This window comes from Belonocnema kinseyi, chromosome 2 (genome assembly GCF_010883055.1).
Source record: "Belonocnema kinseyi isolate 2016_QV_RU_SX_M_011 chromosome 2, B_treatae_v1, whole genome shotgun sequence".
NCBI lineage: Eukaryota > Metazoa > Arthropoda > Insecta > Hymenoptera > Cynipidae > Belonocnema > Belonocnema kinseyi.
Genome location: NC_046658.1, coordinates 139163335 through 139185033, shown reverse-complemented (window position 1 = coordinate 139185033; position 21699 = coordinate 139163335). Strand labels below are relative to the sequence as shown.

Below are 21699 nucleotides of genomic sequence, written 5' to 3'. Positions count from 1 at the left end.
CAATTCACAATAAAACTGTTAGTAAAAAGGGATTCAAATCGAGGGGAGATAAAAAAAAACAGAAGATTTTAATTAATATTTAAAGTTTTGCTAAAAATGTGATAGGGGAAACGTTCCTACAGTGAATAATGCAACCCAGAGTGAATAATAATTAATTAAAAATGCTTAAATATGTAAAATTATCAATTAAAAATAATTATAAATTAGAAAACAATACGTTTTTAAAAAAGATAAAAATAAAATTAATGATTATTCAACTCTATGTTGAATTTATCGACTCTAGAAAGACTTTTTATGGCGCGAAGTGTTTAAAACCAGAACCAGGTGCACTACTAATTCGCTCTGGTGAAATTGCCACCCATTTATTTGTAGTCACATGCATTTGGTTCTTTTTACCTTTTGCTTACCTCTTGGAGTTTCTCCAGAGCATGCAGCACACGACTGAGATTACCAGTAGGAGCAGACAGGCTGTTGACATGGACCAAAATGCTATTTGGAGAGGTTGTTTTGGTTCCCACCAATACTGGCGAAACAAGAGAAAATTATTTGTTTATAAATTTATTTATTATTTATACATTCCGGGTTGTCGTTTTAATAAAAGAAAAAATTTCGGGGCAATAACATTTTTAAAATCGAACTCTATTCTAAACATTTTTCCATTTAAAGCAATAAAAAATTAACGACAAATTAAGGCATTCAAAGTGAAAGTCTTGAATTTTAAAATTTAAAAATTGAAGTTTATAAGATTTTTAATTTAATATTTTTGTATTCAAATGCTCGATAATTTACACTTATAAACTGGAAGCTACTTACACTTTTCAACTGGACATTTTTAAATTAAATGAAGATAAACTGCCAAATTACAAATTTTATTCTTTTATAAATTGTGAAATTCAAAGATTCAGATACAGGTTCAAAAGGGTGAATCCACGTTATCATTTTCAAAGCTCTAAATTTGAAAAATCAATCAATGAATTTAAAAATGTTGGAAATTATACAATTTTAAGCAATTTTATATTCTAATTCCAGCTCAGAATTGGTTGAAAATTAAAAATTCCCTGCTTAAATCCGGAATTTTAATTATTTTCGAAAAATTCTTTGTTCAAATTTATTTATTTACATTGTTTCGAAAATACCTGGTTTTATCACAGAATAATAATTTTGTTGGAAAAATTCAATTTTGTATTGAGAATTATTACTAGTCTCCTGGATAAATTCCAGTTCCAACTAAAAATTGGTTAAAAATTCCTTGTTCAAATCCGGAATTTTAATCCTTTTCGAAATTTCTCCTTTTCAACTAAGAATAAAATTTTTTTGTACAATTCCCTGTTCTCTTATTTTCAATTTTTTTTTAATATCACGTTTCAACTTAGAATTGTAATTCATTATATTTAAAAATTCCCTGTTCCAGCTCGGAATTTTTTTAATTTTGAAAACTCCCGGTTCCAATTCATAATTTAAATTCTTTCGAAAATATCTCTTTTCAACCCAGAATTATAATTTTGTTTAAAAAATTCATTTTTCCATTCAGAATTGTTCTTCTCCTAGATAAATTCTAGTTCCAACTCAGAATTGGTTAAAAATTGAAAATTCCTTGTTCAAATCCGGACTTTTAATCCTTTTTGAAAATTTTCCGTTTCAATCAAGAATTAGAATTTTTTGTAAAATCCCCTGTTCCAATTCATATTTTCAATTTTTTCAAAAATATCACATTTCAATTTAGAATCACAATTCATTATATTACAAAATTCCCTGTTCCAGTTCGGAATTTTTTTAAATTTTGAAAATTCCCGGTTCCAATTCATAATTTAAATTCTTTCGAAAATATCTCTTTTCAACCCAGAATTATAATTTTGTTTAAAAAATTCATTTTTCCATTCAGAATTGTTCTTCTCCTAGATAAATTCTAGTTCCAACTCAGAATTGGTTAAAAATTGAAAATTCCTTGTTCAAATCCGGAATTTTTATCCTGTTTGAAAATTTTCCGTTTTAAATAAGAACTAGAATTTTTTGTAACATTCCCTGCTCAAAGAAAAATTATAATTCTTTTGGACAAACACTAGTTTCAACTCAGAATTGGTTAAAAATTTGAAAATTCCCTGCTTCAACTAGGAATTTTTTTAATTTGAAAATTCTTGATTCTAATTCATAATTTAAATTTCCTTGAAAATAAAAATGGTTACAAATTGAAAATTCCTTATCAAGATGGAAGTTGAATCTTTTTCGAAAAATTTCCGTTTCAACTAAGAATTAGAGTTTTTTAATTCCCTGTTCCAATTCATAATTTCAATTCTTTCAAAAATATCACGTTTCTACTTAAAATTATAATTCATTCTATTAAAAAATTCCCTGTTCCAGATCGGAATTTATTTAACTTTTAAAATTTGCTGTTAAAAAAAATTATTTTGGATAAATACCAGCTACAACTCAGAATTATTTAAAATGCAATTCATTCTATTAAAAAATTCCCTGTTCCAACTCGAAATTAATTTAAATTTTTTAATTTCCTGTTGAAAAAAAAAATTCTGTTGGATAAATACCAGTTTCAACTAAGAATTAGGAATTAGAATTTTTTGTAAAATTCCCTGTTCCAATTCATATATTTTTTTAATATGACGTTTCAACTTAAAATTAAAATTCATTCTATTAAAAAATTTCCTGTTCCCGCTTGGAATTTATTTCAATTTCAACATTGCCTCTTCAAAAAACTTTTTAATTCTTTTGGATAAATACCAGTTTCAACTCAGAATTGGTTAGAATTTCGTGCTTCAACACTGAATTAAAATTGTTTGGAAAAATTTCTTCTTCCAATTCAGAATTGTCTTCCTTTTCGAAAATTTCCAGTATTGTGGAATTTTTTTTTTTTAATTTGAAAATTCCCGCTTCCAATTTATAATTTAAAATTTTCTTGAAAATACAAATTGTTACAAATTGAAAATTCCTTGTTCAAATCTGTAATTTTAATAGTTTGTTGAAAATTTTCCGTTTCAATTAAGAATCTGAATTTTTTGTAAAATTCCCTGTTCCAATCCATAATTTCTATTTCTTTCAAAAATATCATGTTTTAACTTAAAATTATAATTCATTTAATTAAAAACTTGCCTGTTCCAGCATGGAATTTATTTAGATTTTAACATTTCCTGTTCAAAAACAAAACAAAACAAATTATTTTGGATAAATACCAGCCTCAACTAAGAAATAGTAATAGCTCGGAATTTTTTTGGATTTGAAAATTCTCAGCTTCAATTCATAATTAAATTTTTTTAATACCTAGGTTCAACACAAAATAATAATTTTGTTTGAAAAATTCAATTTTTCATTAAAAAGACTAACTTTCTACCCAGAAAAGACAAATTTTCAATAAAAGACATGAATATTAAGCAAAATAGTTAAATTTTCAACTTAAAAAGATACATTTTTAACCAAAAATTAAATAATTGAATTTTCAGTCGAGAAAATTATTTTTAGTAAAGAAAATTAATTTTTAGTGAGCAAAATTAATTTTCAGTCAAGAAAGATAATTTTTAGTCTAGAAAATTAATGTTAATAAAACTAAGTTTCAACAAAATAGTTCAATTTTTAGAAAATAAGAATGATTTTTTACTAAAAAGTTGAATTTTTAACTAAAAAAAGATAAATTCTCAACAAAATTGATGAATTTTCAACACAATGGTGAAATTTTCAAAAAATCTAATCAATCTTCAGCCGAAAAAATGAATTTTTAAACAAATAGTTAAATTAGAAACAGAAAAGATGAAATTTCAACAAAATACATACATTTTCAAATAAAAAAATAAAATAAATTAATAAGTAATTAATTTTTTTTAAATACCTGGTTTCAACACAGAATAATAATTATGTCGGATAAATTTAATATTCTAATGAGAATTGCTATTCTTCTGGATAAATTCCAGTTCCAACTATGAATCATTAAAAATTCCCTATAGTTTTCCAACAAAAAAAAACTCTTGAAAACGCTTGGGAACGTTTTTAAATAACCTGAAATATTTTAAATCCTTTAAAATCTTTTCAAATCCTTGGAATTTTTTTTAATTTTTGAAAACATGAAGTTAGTTTGAAAAAAGCCTAAGATATTAAAAATCCTTTGATGGTTTTATCAATTGATCTTCAGGATTAATTTTTAAGAAAACTTTTTAGAATTGAAAAAAAATCAATTAAGTAAAATTGAGTAAATCTAGAAGAATTCCAATAAATAAAAAAATTCTAAAGAATTAAAAAAATTAAGATAGAAATTAAAATAGAAAATACCTCACTTATAGTGAATAAATTCTTTCAAATTCACTCATATATTATAAAATTCCGTGAAATTCTAGGATGATATTATTTGAAATCCTGAAGAATCTATCACAATATATTAAGAGCTTTGAAATTCCTTAAACCCCTTGAAATATTCTGAAAAAGCTTAAATTTCGAAATAAAAAAAATCTTTATCGTAAAACATTTCAAATATTTTGAAATCCCTTCAAAATTAATAAAACTAATAAAAAATTCCTTGGAATCATTTAAAATTGCCTATAATATTTCAAATTAATAGCTTCAAATTAAAATAGTATAAAATATTTAAAATGTTTTGCTCATTTTATTAATTGATCCCTAGGATTAAATAAATAAAAACTGTAAAACATTTTTTTTTAATGAATTAAGTAAAATTGATTACATTTAGAAGAATTTCAGTAAATTTAAAAATTAAAAAGAATTCAGGATAAATTGATAAGAATTCAGGATGAATTCCAAGAAATAATTTTAAAAACATTAAAATTTTTGAAAAATTAGAATTCATTTCATTAAAAAATTCGCTATTCCAGCTCAGAATTTATTTAAATTTTAACATTTCCTGTTAAAAAACACAGTTGTTGGATAAATACCAGTTTCAACTGAAAATTGGTTAAAAATTAAAAATTCCCTGCTTCAACACAGAATTAGAATTTTTTGGAAAAATTTCCTGTTTCAATTCAGAATTTTCTTCCTTTTCGAAAATTTCCAGTACTAGCTCGGAATTTTTTTAAATATGAAAATTCCCGGTTCCAAGTAAAAATTATTATTATTCTGGATAAATTACAGTTCCAACTATAAATTTGTAAAATACTGAAAATTCCCTTTTCAAATTAAAAGTTAAATCATTTTTATTTTAAATAGTTTAAAAATTCTTAAAATACTTCGAAATTTTATTTCAAGATCTTGTAACATCTACAAGTTGTTTCAAATTTTTTCGAATTAAAAAAAATTATTTAAAGTTTTTCACAACTTTTAAATATCTTTTAAAATTATTCGAATTTTAAACAGTTTTTCAAAATAAAAAATTATTTTCCATTTTCCAAGCAATCTGAAAAAATGTTATTATTCTTTTGAATTCTGTTAAAATTTTGAGGAAGCTTCTAAATTTAGTTAAGGTTAGATATTTCTAAGCATTAATTTATTGTTCTTTTTCATAATTAATAAATTCCAAATTGCATGGTAAAATATTTAAGTCTGAAATTATATTTGAAATTTAATAAAAGCCTTTGATTATAAATATATTATTTTGTAGTTACTTTAAAATTAAAAATAGTTTATAAAATTTCAATAGGGCGTTTATATTTATTTAAGACTTTCCAAATAAAACAGTTTAATTTTTAAAATTCCAAATCGTTTTGTAAAATCAATTATTATTTATTTTTTAAATCTTACAGTACCATTAAATCTTAAAAATTATTAATTAATTTATATTCACAGATGATTTTACCAAAAGAGCTGATTTTTGCAAATCGAAAAGACGAATTTTTAACAAAAAAGTTGAATTTTCAACCATGAAATATTATTTTTTTACAAAACAATTGCATTTTAAATAAAAAAAAATTCTGCCAATAGAGATGACGTATTAGACCAAAAAGACGAATTTTTAACCAAAAAGTTTAATTTTCAACCTAGAAAGAAATTTTTTCAGCCAAGAAAGAAAAAACTTTTAACTAAATTATTAAATTTTCAAGCCAAAAAAATTAATTTTTAAACCAAAAGGACGAATTTTCAACAAAAGATTTGAATATTCAATCAAGAATTAAAAAATTCTTGACATTTTAAGCCAAAAAGATAAATTTTTTAAATAAAACGTTGAATTTTCCACCCGTAAACATAAAATATTAAAAAAAAACTTCATAGTCCACCGAAATTTGAAGTTGAATTTTTCGTGTAAAAAATTAATTTTTAACACAAAAAAATCGCATTTCCGTTCTTCACTCAAGAATGAACAAAAATTCAGCCAAATTGTTGAATCTTTAAGCCTAAAGATGAGTTTTCAATCCGTAAATATACATTTTTAATAACAAAATTAATTTTCAACAACAAAATTAATTTTCAATTAAAAAACTTCATTTTTATACAAACACGTAACATCTAAATTTTCAGTATAAAAATTAATTTACGAGAAAAATCGAATTTCCAAAAAAAAAAGTTAAATTTTCAAACAAACAAATGAATTTTTAACTAAAAATGGTTTATTAGTCAAGAACGAAAAAATTTCAACCAAATTGTTTAATTTTAAAGGCAAAACTATGAATTTTGAACAAAAAAACTTTATTTTTTTATACAAAAATGAAATAGTTCAATTAGCAGTTTAAGAAATTAATTTTCAAAAAAATACATAGAATTTCTGACAAAATATTTAAAATTTTAAGAAAAAAGATTAATTTTTAAACTAAAAAGATAATCTTTCAATCCATTCCAACAAAATATAAAGAATTTTAATCAAAAAAATTAATTCTAAAAGCAAAACGACAAATACGTCATTTTTCAAACAAAAATAGAATAAATAAATTTTCAGAGTAAGAAATTAATTCTCAACAATAAAATATAATTTCCGACAAAATATTAAAATATTCAACCGAAAAGATACATTTTTAAACCACAAAAGCGAAATTTCCTAGAGAACATTTAAATTTTCAACCTGACAATATGGGTTTTTTAGAAAAAAAAATTAATTTTTCAACAAAATAATAAAATTTTTCACCAAAAAGAATTAGCTTTCAATCAAATACTTGAATTTTGAACTGAAAAAGATAATTTTCCAACCAAAAATTGAATAGTTTAAATTCTTAGTTTAAAAATTCAAAAAAAAAAAAATTTGCCACAAAAAAATAATAACATTTTCAACTAAAATTATGATCTTCAAATAGTTGAATTTTGAAGCAAAAAGATAAATTTTCCAACAAGAGAATTAACTTTCAAACAAAAATAGTAATTTTTTACAAACAAAAAAATACATTTTTCAACGAAATATATGTATTTTCAATGACAAAGTTTAATCTTTAATTAAGAAAGACAAAATATTCAACCAAAAATTTTAAATTTGAATTAAAAAGGATCCATTTTCAGCCAAAATGGAATAGTTAAATTTTCAGTCAAAAAGATTAATTTTCAACCAAGCTTATACATTTTTAACTCAAATGTTGAATTTTCAACTGGAATAGTTCAAGTTTAAACATAACAAAATTAATTTTCAACCAAAAAGATTAATTTCTACAAAAAAGACGCATATTCAACTAAAAAGATCATTTTACAACCGAAAATTGAATAGTTAAATTTTTAGTTTAAAAATTAATTTTCAACTGGAGAGATGAATTTTCAGCAAAAATGATGGAACATTCAACCGGCATAATTAAATTTTTAGTAGAAAAAATTAATTTCAAATTTAAAAAACGAAATTTCAACAAAAAAAATAATTTTTCAGACAAAATACATATATTTTCTTAAACAAAAAAGACAAATTATTCAAATAGTTAAATTTTGAACTAAAAAAGATAGATTTTCAACCAAACTGATACATGTTTAACCAAAATGATGAATCTTAACTAGCATAATTAAATTTTCAAATGAAAAGATCATTTGCAATCAAGAAGATTAATTTCTATAAATAAATTTGAATTTTCACATTTTTTAACTAAAAATTGAAGTTAAATTTTTAGTTCAAAAATAATTCCAGAAAAAAAAACAACTAATTTCCCACAAAATAGTTATATACAGTAAAATAAAGCTACTTTTACAAATGAAGAAAAATAAAATTAATCACATTCTCGACAAAATTAATTAATTAATTAATTAAGATTTATTTTCTACAAAAAAAGGCCAATTTTTAACCAAATAGTTACATTTTCAATTTAAAAAAAAAGATCAGATATTTAAAAAAATACACAAGTTAAATTTCATGTAAAAAAAATATATCGAACAAACTAGTATAGTTTTCAAACAAAGAAATAAAGTTTCAACTAAAAAGATGAATAATTATTAAAGATTAATCTTTTACCAAAAAAGAAGAATTTTTAACAAATTATATGAATTTGCAACTAAAAAATATAAGATTTTAAACAAAATTAGAAATTTTAAATTTCCACTAAAAAAAAATTCTTAAAAACAAAACAAAAATATTTTTGAACAGAATAGTTGAAATTTTAATCAGACATAAAGTTTTAACCAAAAAGCTGAATTTTTATCCCAGAAGATTAATATTTTAACAAAAAGACGAACTTTTAAAGGAATGGTTCAATTTTCAACTAAAAAAAGATTACTTTTTAACCAAAAGTCGATTAGCTAAATTTGCAATCAAAATAATTAATTTTCAAATAAATAAAAACAAAATTTTAACGAAACAGGGAAATTCTAAAACCAAGAAATTAATTTTCAATTAAAATCATGGATCTTTAACAAAAAAAAATAAAGGCTTATTAACCAATTTGTTGAAAATTTTCAACAAGATACATAAACGTTTAGCTAAAAAAAAAATTAACAACCAAAAATGGAACAGTTAAATTTTCATGGTTATATTCAAAAAAGCAAATGTAAAAAAAAATATTTTGAAATTAAAAAAGAAATTTAATTTCTTTAAAATGTTTTAGTGGAGTCAGAAGATTTTAAATTCAGTGTTTTAGGTAGCAAATAAGAACAAAAAAATGGTAAAATATGAAAAAAATTTCTCCTAAATACAGGAAATCCTTTTTTCGAAACAAAACAAAAAAATTTGTTGAAATCGGGTAGATTATTTAATGTTATTTAATTAAATATTGCAATTTAAAAATAAAATTAATCACACTCTCGAGAAAATTTCTTGAGATTTCCAGATTTTTCTGCAAAATTAAAAATTCACATTAATTAAAAAAATGTAAATAATTACCTCTGTGACGGGGGGATAAGTCGGCACTATTCTTCCAATTACAGTTGGAAGGTACATCGACCAAAAAGCGCTTTCGGTTTGTCGATAATTAAGAAGAATGGAACTGTTGAAGGTTGTATTAATGTTCAGATAAGTTAACCACCCTTGCTTAGCTTCTTCAAAATGAAGTCCCAAAATTTGTGAAGGCGTCGGGTTTCTAAAAATACAGGGAAAAAAACAAAAAAAAATATTTTCAAACTCAACCATTTCTCCCTTAAGAATTTTTACTCACCCATAAGTGGCAAAATTTGCGTAGGCTTTCATAAATAAGTGACTCATATTTCGGTCGTTGTCGGTCCACATGTCTCTCTTCAGTTTCAGATTCTGCGGGAAAAATTCTACAAGCGGATATTTTTTTTTATTTAACTGCAAACTTTTTTTCAAAATTTAAACTTTTAGTCTTTTATGTCGAAAATTAGAAGACAAAATTAAAAATGATGAAAATACATTAAGTTTCAACGAAATAGTTGAATTTTCAGTTTGAAAAAATATTAAACAAAAAAATTTCTTCAAAATAATTAAATTTTCCAGCAAAGACAAGAAGTTTTAGTCAAAGAGATGAATTTTCAATCAAATAGTTTAATTTACAACTAAAAAAGATCAGATTTTAATCAACATTGGAATTTTCAAATTTTCAATCCAAAAAATGTTTCTAAAAAAAAAAGTACCAAAAATTTCTCCAACAAAATAGTTGAAATTTTAAGAAAAGAAACAAAGTTTCATCGAAAAGGATGAATTTTTATCTCAGAAGAATTATTTTTTACCAAAAAGGACAAATTTTCAACTGAATAGTTAAATTGAAAATTTAACTGTTCCGTTGAAAAACAACAAAAAAATTAGTTTTGAACCAAAAATGGATTAGCTAAATTTTCACTTAACATGCTTTATTTTCTAATAAGATATATTCTAATAAGAGAAGTTGTTGACCAAAAATAGAACAGTTAAATTTTCAGAAAAAAAAATCATTCTTAAACTAAAAGAAGGCAAATTTTTAAAAAAGTACATGAATTTTCTATAAAATATTTGTTTTTGCAACTCAAACAAATTTAAATTAAAAAAATAAAATCTTAAACAAAAAATTAAAAAAGATAATTTTTTACCCCAGAAGATTAATTTTTTTACCAAAAAGACGGATTTTCAAAAGAAATAGTTGAAATTTCATCTAAAAAAATATAGTTTTTAACCAAAAATGCATTAGCTAAATTTTTAATAAAAAAAATTAACTTTTAAATAAAAAAAAAACAGAGAAATTTTAACAAAATAGTGCAATTTTCCTACCAAAGAATAGTTAAATTTTCAAGCAAAGAACATAATTTTCTACCAAAAATATTAACTTTTATCCAGGAAGATTAATTTTCTACCAAAAAAAATTGATTTTATCCCAAATAGTTAAGTTATCAGAAAAAAAATTTTTTAACCAAAAAAATGTCAACCAAATAGTTTCATTTTCAAGCAAAGAAAAGAAGTTTCAGCCAAAAAAAAAATTGATCAAAGTATACAAATTTTCAGTCAGTTAATTTTTTAACTAAACAATATAAGATTTTAATCAAAATTGGAATGTTTGAATTTTCAATTTAAAAAAAATTATTTAGAAGAAATCTCAACAAGATGGTTAAATTTTCAAGCAAAAAAAAAAAAAAAAAAATTTTAGCCAAAAATGTGAATTTTTATCCAAGAAGAGTAATTTCCTAAAAAAAAATCAAGAATTTCAAGCCAAATAGTTCAATTTTCAAATAAAAAAATATTAGTTTTTAAGAAAAAAAAAAGTTTCAACCAAAAAGATGGATTTTTATCTAAGAAAATTAATTTTCTACGGAAAAAGTGAATTTTCAACCAAATACTTAAATTTGCAACTAAATTTAACAACAACAAAAAAGTTTCAACGAAAAAGATGATTTTTTCTCAGAAAATTAATTTTTACCAGAAAGGGCAAATTTTCAACGTGAAATTTTTAACAAAAAATGGATCAACTAAATTTTCAGTTAACATTTATAATTTTCCAATAAAAAAAACAACGAAATTTTAAAGAAAATAGTGAAATTTTCAAACAAAGAAATTTATTTTCGATTAAAATGATAACCAACCAATAAATAAATAAATAACCAATTGTTTAACAACCAAACAAAATATTTATCAACTAAATAGTTGAATTTTAAACTAAAAAATATTAGCCTTTAACAAAAAAGGAATAGTTGAATTTTCCGTTGGAAAAAATTATAAACCAAAAAAATGTCCCATTTTAAAATTAAAAAGAAGATCAGTTTTTGACCAAAAATAAAGTAGTTAAATTTTCAGTAAAAAAATTATTCTCAAACAAAATTTTTGTTTCAACAACCTAGTTTAATTTTCAAGCAAAGAAATATAGTTTGAACCAAAAAGATTAATTTTTATCCAAGAAGATTAATTTTTTACCCTAAAAAAAGACGAATTTTAAACCAAATAGTTAAATTTTTTCACTAAAAAGGATCATTTTTTGACCAAAAATAGAATAGTTAAATTTTCAGGTAAAAAAATAATTTGTATCAAAATGAAAATGTTAAAGTATATAATTTTTCAGCCAAATAGTGGAATTTTCAACTAAGAAATATGAGATCTTAACCAAAATTGGAATAATCACATTTTCAATTAAAAAAATAATTTAAAAAAAAGGATGAAAATTTATCCCATGAGATTAATTTTTTACCACAAAAGACAAATTGCAACGGAATAATTAAATTTTTAATTAAAAAAAAAAGAAGATTTTTTAACCAAAAATGGATTAGCTACATTTTCAGTTAAAATAATTAACTTCCAAATTAAAAAACAACGAAATTTGAAGAAAATCTCAAACAAAATTTTCAACAAAACAGTTAGATAGTTAAATTTTCAAAAAAAAAAAGATTTGTTTTTAAAAATATTAATTTTTATCCCAGAAGATTTATTTTCAACAAAAAAGGTTCATTTTTAACCAAATAGTTACATTTTCAATTTAAAAAAAAGATCAGATATTTACAAAAAATAGACAAGTTAAATTTCATGTGAAAAAAAATGGATTCAACAAACTAGTTTAACTTTCAAACAAAGAAATAAAGTTTCAACGAAAAAGATGAATAATTATTAAAAATTAATTTTTTACTGAAAAAGAAGAATTTTTAACAAAGTATATGAATTTGCAACTAAAAAAAATAAGATTTAAAAAAAAATCGGAAATTTTTAATTTCCAATAAAAAAATCATTCTTAAAAAAAGAATAATAATTTTGAACATAATAGTTTAAATTTTAATCAAGGACATAAAGTTTTAACCAAAAAGCTGATTTTTCATCCCAGAAGATTAATTTTCAAATAAAAAAAACACATAATTTTAATGAAACAGGGAAATTCTAAAACCAAGAAATTAATTTTCAATTAAAATCATGCATTTTTAACCAAAAAAAAAATTAAAAGCTTATTAACCAAATTGTTGAAAATTTTCAACAAGATACATGAACGTTTAGCGAAAAAAAGATAAAATAACAACCAAAAATGGAAGTTAAATTTTCATGGTGAGAATAAATTTGCAGTCTAGAAAATCAATTTAAAAAAACGAATTTTCCAGAAAATAGGTCAATTTTCAACCACTAGTTAAATCTTCAGTCTAGAAAATTATATTCAAAAAAGCAAATGTAAAACAAAAATAGTATGAAATTAAAAAAAAAATTTAATTTCTTTAAAATGTTTTAGTGGAGTCAGAAGATTTTAAATTCAGTGCTTTTAGGTAGCAAATAAGAACAAAAAATGGTAAAATATGAAAAAAATTTCTCCTAAATACAGGAAATCCTTTTTTCGAAAAAAAAAATTTCTTCAAATCTGGTAGATTAACATTCATTTTCAAAAAGTTGAAAAATGTTTTAATTGAAACTTATTTAGTTCAAATCAAAGTAACACGCCATCATTTTATATTTTGAAATGAAATTTACTATTTTTAATGATTTTTAAACTGCAATTACCCAGTACAAAAATTTAAAAAAAAAATTGTAATCTTACTTCCGGCAGCACTCAAATTTTGAAATATGTTTGAAGAAAAAAACTGTCAATAAAAGGAAAAAATTATTGTGGTACTGTTTTTGAAAATCGAATTTTTAAATGCCAACATACTGTAAAAAAAAAATTCTAAATTACTTACCAACATCCATGAAAGGCGCTCCTGTCAATAAAAGATATTCAATATCGTGTGGAACTCGCTGCCAATGAGCCAAATCCAGAGACTCGATTGTCGTATTCATCACGTACAAATATACAGGAACCTTTTGTTCCACAAGTAATTTTGCTATTTTGTCATATGGTGCCACGTAGTGGAAATCAGACAAAAGCTGCAAACAAAATATTGCAACATAGATTAAATTAAATTCTTTTTTATTAAAAAAAAAAAGATATCAATTACAAAAAGGCGGATTTTCCACAAAATTGTTCAATTTTCTACCAAAAAAGACGAATTTTCAAGAAAATAGTTAAATTCATACTAAATAGTCCAATTTCAAACTAAATAATTAAATTAGCAACTAAAAAAGATGAATTTCCCCAAATAATTAAGTTGTATTTTCAGCAAAAAAAATTAATTTTCAAGAAAATAGTTAAATTTTCAACCAGAAAGATTTAAAAAAAACAATAATTTTCGATAAAATACAGAAATTAAAAAAAAAAAAAATTTGAATCTTTAACCAAAATGGTGTATCGTCGACGGCAAAAATTAATTTGTAAATAAAAAGATTAATTTCCAATTAAAAAAAAAAAGGATTTTGAATTAACTGGTTAAGTATTCAATTTAAGACAAATTTTTAACCGTAAAAATGAACTTTTAAACAAAACAAAATTAATTTTCTATGACAACGGCCAATTTTTTATTGAGCAAATTAATTTTCAATTAAAAACGATAAAGTTATAAGAAAAGTCATTTTCAGCCAAAAAGCGAATTTTCAAAAAAAGAGTTCAATTTTGTAACTGAAAAAATTAAATTTAATTTCGAAACTTAATTATCCACCAAATACTTGAACGTTATACCGAAATAGTTGATTTTTTAAATAAAATAGATTATTTTTAGATGGTAAAAACAGTTGAATTTAACCAAAAAAAGAATAATGTTAACAAAATACATGAATTTAAAATAAAATAGTTAAATTTAGAACTGCAAAAGATCAATTTTCACGAAATACATAATTAAATTAAGTTTTCAATGTTAAAAAAGAATTTTCAAGAAAAGAGTAAACTTTCTAACAGAAAAAATGAATTTACAATTAAAATGATAAATTATAACAATTAAAAAATAATTTTTAACCAAAAAGTAGTTTAATCAACAAAAAAGATTAATTTTCTGCCAAGAAAGACCAATTTTCAACAAAATACTTGAATTTTGAACCAAATAGTTGAATTTTGAATAAAGAAATAAGAAGTTATTAACCAATAATAGAATGTTAAATTTTTAACAACAACAAAAAACTATATTTCAACAAAAAAAGTTACATTTTCAAGCTGCGAAATGAATTTTCCACACAAAAAAAATTTCACCAAATAATTAAATAAAACTCTCAGTTAATAAAAATTAATTTGTAAGAAAATAGTCAAATTTGCAACCAAATGAATGAAATAATTCTAAAAATCATGAATCTTAACAAAAAAAAGAAAAAAATTTTTAACCAAATATTTAATTTTTCAACTAAAAAAGATAAATTTTCACCAAAAAATAAAGTTAAAATCTCAGTTCAAAAAAAATTCATTCTCACAAGAAACAACAAATTTTCAGCAAAATGGTTAAACTTTCAACCAAAGAAATTAATTTTTAACTACAATGATGAATCTTCAACAATAAAAATTAATTTTTAACCAAATAGTTGTATTTTTACCAGAAATAAATGATAAATCAAAACATTTATTTGGAACTAAATAATTTATTTTCCAACAGAAAATATGAGTTTTCAATAAAAATTATTAATTTTCTATCAGAAATGATTAACTGTCAACAAAATAAATGAAATTTCAACAAGAAAAAAAAAATTCAACAAATAATTAAATAAAATTTTCAGTAAAAAAGAATTTTTAACCAAATATTTAATTTCTCAACCAAAATGATGAATTTTTAATCAAGCAGATTAATTTTCTACAAAAAAACGACTTTTCACCAAAAAATTAAGTTTAATTCTCAGTTAAAAAAAAATTAATTTGCACAAAAAACAAGAAATTTTCAGCAAAGTAGTTAAATTTTCAACCTAACAAACGAATTTTTAATTAAAATAATCCATTATTAACCAAAAAAATTCATTTAGGACCAGATTATTTATTTATTAACAACAACAAAAATTTTTAAGTATAAAAAAGTCCATTTTCAACCAAATCTATTAAATTTTAACAACAAAAAAAAGATATTTTAACCAAAATAGCTCAATTTTCAACCAAAATGATTAATTTTCAACAAAATAAATGAAATTTCAACAATAAAAAAAAGGAATTTTCAACAAAAGGAATGATTTTTTAAACCAAAATGATCAATCTTGCTCAAAATGCTCAAAATTAATTTAAACCAAAAACTGGAATTTTTGACTGAAAAGATCATATTTTCAATAACAAAAAAAAAAAGAATTTTCGACCGAATGCTTATATATTCAACTAAAAAAGATAAAGATTTCAACTGAATACGGAATAGTTAAATTTTCAATAAGAAAAACATACAAATTTTCAACAAAATAGTTAAAGAAAGAAATTAATTTTTAACTAAAATTATAAATTTTGCTCAAAATTAATTTTTAATCCAAAAGTTGAAATTTTAACTAAAAAGATGAATTTCCAATAACAAAAAAAAACTATTTTTTAACCAGATTCTTACATATTCAACTAAAAAAAGACAAAATTTTCAATTAAATACTGAACAGTTAAATTGTCAGTGACAAAAAAAAACACGAATTTTCAACAAAATAGTTAAATTTTTAACCAAAGAAATGAATTATTGACTAAAATGATGAACTTTCCTCAAAATGCTATAAATTAATTTTTGACCCGAAATTTTAACTAAAAAGATGAATTTTCAATAACAAAAAAAATAATAATTTTTAAACAAATATTTATATATTCAACTAAAAAAGATAAAGATGTCGTGCTTTTAAAAGATATGAATTTTCAACAAAATAGTTCAATTTTTAACCAAAGAAATGAATTATTAACTAAAATGATGAACTTTTCTGAAAATGCTCTAAATATAGAATTCGCTATAAATACTAAATCAGTCCGTTACAAATGTTAATCCAAATAGTTACATTTTACAATAGAAAAAAGTGAATTTGTTGACCAAAAATAGAACAGTTACATTTTCATTTAAAAAAAATCATTCTTAAACCAAAAAAAGGCAAATTTTTAACAAAGTACATGAATTTTCCATCAAATATTTGTTTTTGTAACTAAAAAACAAAGGATTTTAACGAAAATTGGAATTGTTAAAATTTATAATTTAAAAATAATCCTCAAACAAAAAAATTAAAAAAGATACATTTTTACCCCAGAATATTAATTTTTTACCAAAAAGACGGATTTTCAAAAGAAATAGTTGAAATTTCAACTAAAAAAATAAGTTTTTAACCAAAAATGCATTAGCTAAATTTTTAGTGAAAGTAATTAACTTTCAAATAAAAAAAAAACAAACAAATTTTAAAAAGATAGTGCAATTTTTAAAACAAGAAATTAATTTTTAATTAAAATTGTCAATCTAAAAAAATGTATTAATTAAATAGTTGAGTTTTAAGTTAAAAAAGATAAGCTATAAGATCAGTAATATAAACCAAAAATAAAATGGTTAAATTTACAGTTAAAAAAAATTATCAATCAAAAAACAACTACAGAAAAAAAGTTAAATTTGTAAGCAAAGAAAAGAATTTTCTACAAAAAAAAATTTAAACCAAATAGTTGGATTTTCAGGTAATAAAAATAATTTTTAACCAAATAGTTTCATTTTCAAGAAAAGAAAAGAAGTTTCAGCCAAAAAAATAAATTTTTATCGAAGTATACATATTTTCAGTCAAATAGTTGATTATTTAACTAAAAAAAAAAGATTTTAATCAAAATTTGAATGGCTGAATTTTCAGTTTAAAAAATTATTTTTAATAAATGTCAACAAGATAGTTAAATTTTCAAGCAAAAAAAAAGAAGTTTCAGCAAAAATATGAATTTTTTATCCAAGAAGATTAATTTTTTTATAAAAAAGACTAATTTTCCCCGGAATAGTTAAATTTTCAACTAAAAATATGAGTTTTTAACCAAAAATGGGTTAGCTAAATTTTATATTAAAATAATTAAATTTCAAATAAAAAAACAACAAAATTTTTAAAGAATAGTGAAATTTTGAAACCAACAAATAAATTTTTTGATTAAAATTAAGAATCTTTAACAAAAACAAAAATATTTATTAACCAAATAAATTAATTTGAGATGAAAAAAGATCAGCTTTTAACCAAAAATGGAATGGTTCAATTTTCAGTTAATAACAATTATCAACCAAAAAAAGTTTGGTCAAAAAAGTTACATTTTTAAGCAACAAACAAACAAAATATTTATGAACTAAATAGTTGAATTTTAAACTAAAAAATATCAGTCTTTAACAAAAATTTCAAGCAAAAAAAAAGAACTTTTAGCCAAAAAGATTCATTTTCATCCAAAAAGATTAATTTTCTACCAAAAAAAAAACAAATTTTAATCAAAAATAGTCACATTTTTGAATAAAAAAAGATAAGTTTTTCACCAAAAAAAAATAGTTAAATTTTCAGTAAAAAAAATTATCCTTAAACCAACATTTTTTTTCAATAACCTAGTTTAATTTTCAAGCAACGAAATTTAGTTTCAACCAGGAAGATTAATTTTTTACAAAAGAAAAAGACGAATTTTAAGCCATATAGTTAAATTTTTTAACTAAAAAGGATAAGTTTTTGACCAAAAATAGAATAGTTCAATTTTCAGGTAAAAAAACCATTTCTATCAAAAAGAAAATGTTAATCAAGTATATACATTTTCAGCCAAATAGTTGAATTTTTAAATAAAAAATATCAAATTTTTAATTTAAAAAATATTTTCTAAAAAAGATGAAAATTTATCCCAGGAGATTAATTTTTTACTACAAAAGACAAATTGGCAACGGAATAGGTAAATTTTTGACTGAAAAGAAAAAATTTTTTAACCAAAAAATGGAATGGTTAAATTTTCAGTTAAAAAATTCACTTACCAATTTTTCGACCAATTTTTTCACCAAATTTTTTCCACAAAAAAGGCGAATTTTTAACCAAACAGTTTACTTTTCAACTAAAAAATGAGATTTTAACCAAAATTAGAATTGTTAAATTTTCATTAAAAAAACATAATTCTTAAACAAAAAAGAAAACTTTCAACAAAATATTTAAAATTTTAACAAAAGAAAAAAAAAAGATTCAACGACAAAAATAAATTTTTATCTCAGAAGATTAATTTTTTACCAGAAAGGGCAAATTTTCAACTGGCAATTTTTAACAAAAAATGGATCAACTAAATTTCCAGTTAACATGTATAATTTTCAAATAAAAAAACTACGAAATTTTCAAACCAAGATATTAATTTTCGATAGAAATATGAATTAAATAGTTGAATTTTAAACTAAAAAAAAAAATATATCAGCCTTTAACAAAAATTGAATGGTTGAATTTTCCGTTGAAAAAAATTATAAACCAAAAAAAATGTCACATTTTCAAATAAAATAAAAAGATAAGTTTTTGACCAAAAATAAAATAGTTAAATTTTCAGTAAAAAAAATTATTCTTAAACAAAAAATTTTTTTCAAACACCTAGTTTAAATATTAAGCAAAGAAATATAGCCTCAACCAAGAAGATTAATTTTTATCCAAGAAGATTAATTTTTTACAAAAAAAAAAGAAGAATTTTAAACCAAATAGTCAAATTTTAAAAATAAAAATGATAAGTTTTTGACCAAAAATAAAATAGTTATATTTTCAGTACAAAAAATTATTCTTAAACAAAAATTTTTCTTTAACAACCTAGTTTAATTTTCAAGCAAAGAAATATAGTTTAAACCAACAAGATTAATTTTTTACAAAAAAAAGACGAATTTTAAACCAAATAGTCAAATTTTTAAAATAAAAATGATAAGTTTTTGACCAAAAATAAAATAGTTATATTTTCAGTAAAAAAAATTATTCTTAAACAAAAAATTTTTTTTAACAACCTAGTTTAATTTTCAAGCAAAGAAATATAGTTTCAACAAAGAAGATTAACTTTTACAAAAAAAAATACGAATTTTAAAACAAATAGTCCAATTTTTTAAATAAAAAGGATAAGCTTTTGACTGAAAATAGAATAGTTAAATTTTCAGGTAAAAAATAACTTGTATCAAAAGGAAAATATTAATTAAATTATATAAATTTTCAGCCAAATAGTTGAATTTTCAACTAAAAAATATTAAATTTTAATCAAAATTGGAATAGTAAAATTTTCAATTACAAAAATAATTAAAAAAAGGAAGATGAAAATTTATCCCATGAGATTAATTTTTTACTACAAAAGACAAATTTGCAACGGAGTAATTAAATTTTTAATAAAAAAAAATATATATACTTTTCAACTAAAAATGGATCAGCTACATTTTCACTTGAAATAATTAACTTTCAAATTAGAAAAAAACGAAATTTGAACAAAATAGTGAAATTTTTAAACAAATAAATCAATTTTCAATTAAAATGATGAATCTTTAACAAATAAAATATTTATTTACCAAATAGTTGAATTATACACTAAAAAAGATAGGCCTTAAAAAAATGGAATGGTTAAATTTTCAGTTAAAAAAATTATCAACCAAAAAGATGAATTTTTATGCAAGCACATTAATCTGCTATTAAAAAAAGGCAACCCTAATTTACAAACTAAATAATAATAGTTTAAAATAAAGGACTCAGTAATCGTAAAGCAATTCTCTTTGATAAACTAAAATGGCGCAAATAAACAAATTTCATCGTTAAATGCTACTGTTAACATATTTTTAAACAAAATATAAAAATAATGAGCAAGTTTCGCGATTACTGGGTCCGTCACGATTAGCCCAGATAATTTGAGACAGACCCCTCACTTTCTTACGAAATCCCTGGCACTTACGTTAATATATTGGTCCCTAATGTGAGTAACATTATTCGGGTCAGGCCAGTACGTGTACATGTATTTAATGGCTTCGTAAACGCCCAAAGGGTTCAGCGTATAATTATACTGTAAAACGAGTTCCCAGACTTTTTGCTCGAACATTTCGGGAGTTATTACGTAATTATTCCTCGCTAAAGTGGCGTTGTTTACTGAAATCAGATGCTTTATAGTAGTCTTCTTTCGTCTCGACATTTTCTCGAAATCGAGTCCATTTCAAATCAGGCTTTCAGTTTATTTCTCGACAAAAATTTAAAAAAAATTCTTATAAACAAATTTAAATGAAAAACAAATTAAATTACAAAAATGTCGCAGAATATCTTAGAATATCAATTTTTTAACAAAAGACATGAATTTTCAAAAAGAAAAACATTGTTTTAACAAAATATTTGAATTTTTAACACAAAAGATGAATTTGAAAATAAAAATATTAAGAAATCAAACAAAAAAATTAGTTTTAAAACAAGAATGTATTTTTTTAATGATTTAACAAAATAGTTCAATTTTCATCTAAAAAGGCGAATTTTAAAAGAAAATGATTCATTTTTAAACGAGAATTTAATTTTCCATTAAAAAATACAATTTTTTCACAAAATACATGAACTTTCAAAAAGAAAAAGATTGTTTTAACCAAATAGGTGAATTTCCAACCAAAAAGATGAATTTTAAAACAAGAATATTAATTTTCAAAAATAAAAACATTTTTTTAAACCAAATAGTTGAACTTTCTACCAAAAAGATGAATTTAAAAATAAAAATATTAAGTATCAAACAAAAAATTAATTTTAAGACAAGAATGTATTTTTAACAAAATACATGAACTTTCAAAAAGAAAAACATTGTTTTAACCAAATAGTTGAATTTTCAATCAAAAAGATAAATTTTAAAACAAAAATATTTATTTAAAAAAAAACCTTTTTTAGCCAAATAGATGAATTTTGAACAAAAACGATGAATTTTAAATTAAAAATATTAATTTTGAAAAAAAAAATTAGTTTTCCATTTAAAGGTAAGTTTTTAACAAAATACATGAATTTTCAAAAAGAAAAACATTGTTTTAACAAAATAGTTGAATTTTCAATGCAAAAGATGAATTTAAAAATAAAAATATTAAGCATCAAATAAAAAAATTAATTTTAAAAAGAAGAATGTATCTTTTTAAATGTCCTAACAAAACAGCTGAATTTTCATCTAAAAAGACGAATTTTAAAAGAAAATGATTAATTTTCAAACAAGAATTTAATTTTCCATTAAAAAATACAATTTTTTCACAAAATACATGAACTTTCAAAAAGAAAAAGATTGTTTTAACCAAATAGGTGAATTTCCAACCAAA

The 21699-nt window shown here is 21.5% G+C and overlaps 1 protein-coding gene across 1 annotated transcript in view; it reads right to left on the bottom strand.

Moving 5' to 3' along the window:
• LOC117167421 (cholinesterase) overlaps window positions 1-21699 on the bottom strand; it is a 68969-nt gene that overhangs the window by 6435 nt on the left and 40835 nt on the right. The window contains exons 7-11 of the mRNA XM_033352325.1: window positions 20325-20515; window positions 13342-13528; window positions 9432-9537; window positions 9161-9356; window positions 408-523 (exon numbers count right to left, since the gene is read on the bottom strand). Coding sequence (XP_033208216.1) covers window positions 408-523; window positions 9161-9356; window positions 9432-9537; window positions 13342-13528; window positions 20325-20515 — 796 coding nt within the window. The remainder of the gene's footprint in view (window positions 1-407; window positions 524-9160; window positions 9357-9431; window positions 9538-13341; window positions 13529-20324; window positions 20516-21699) is intronic.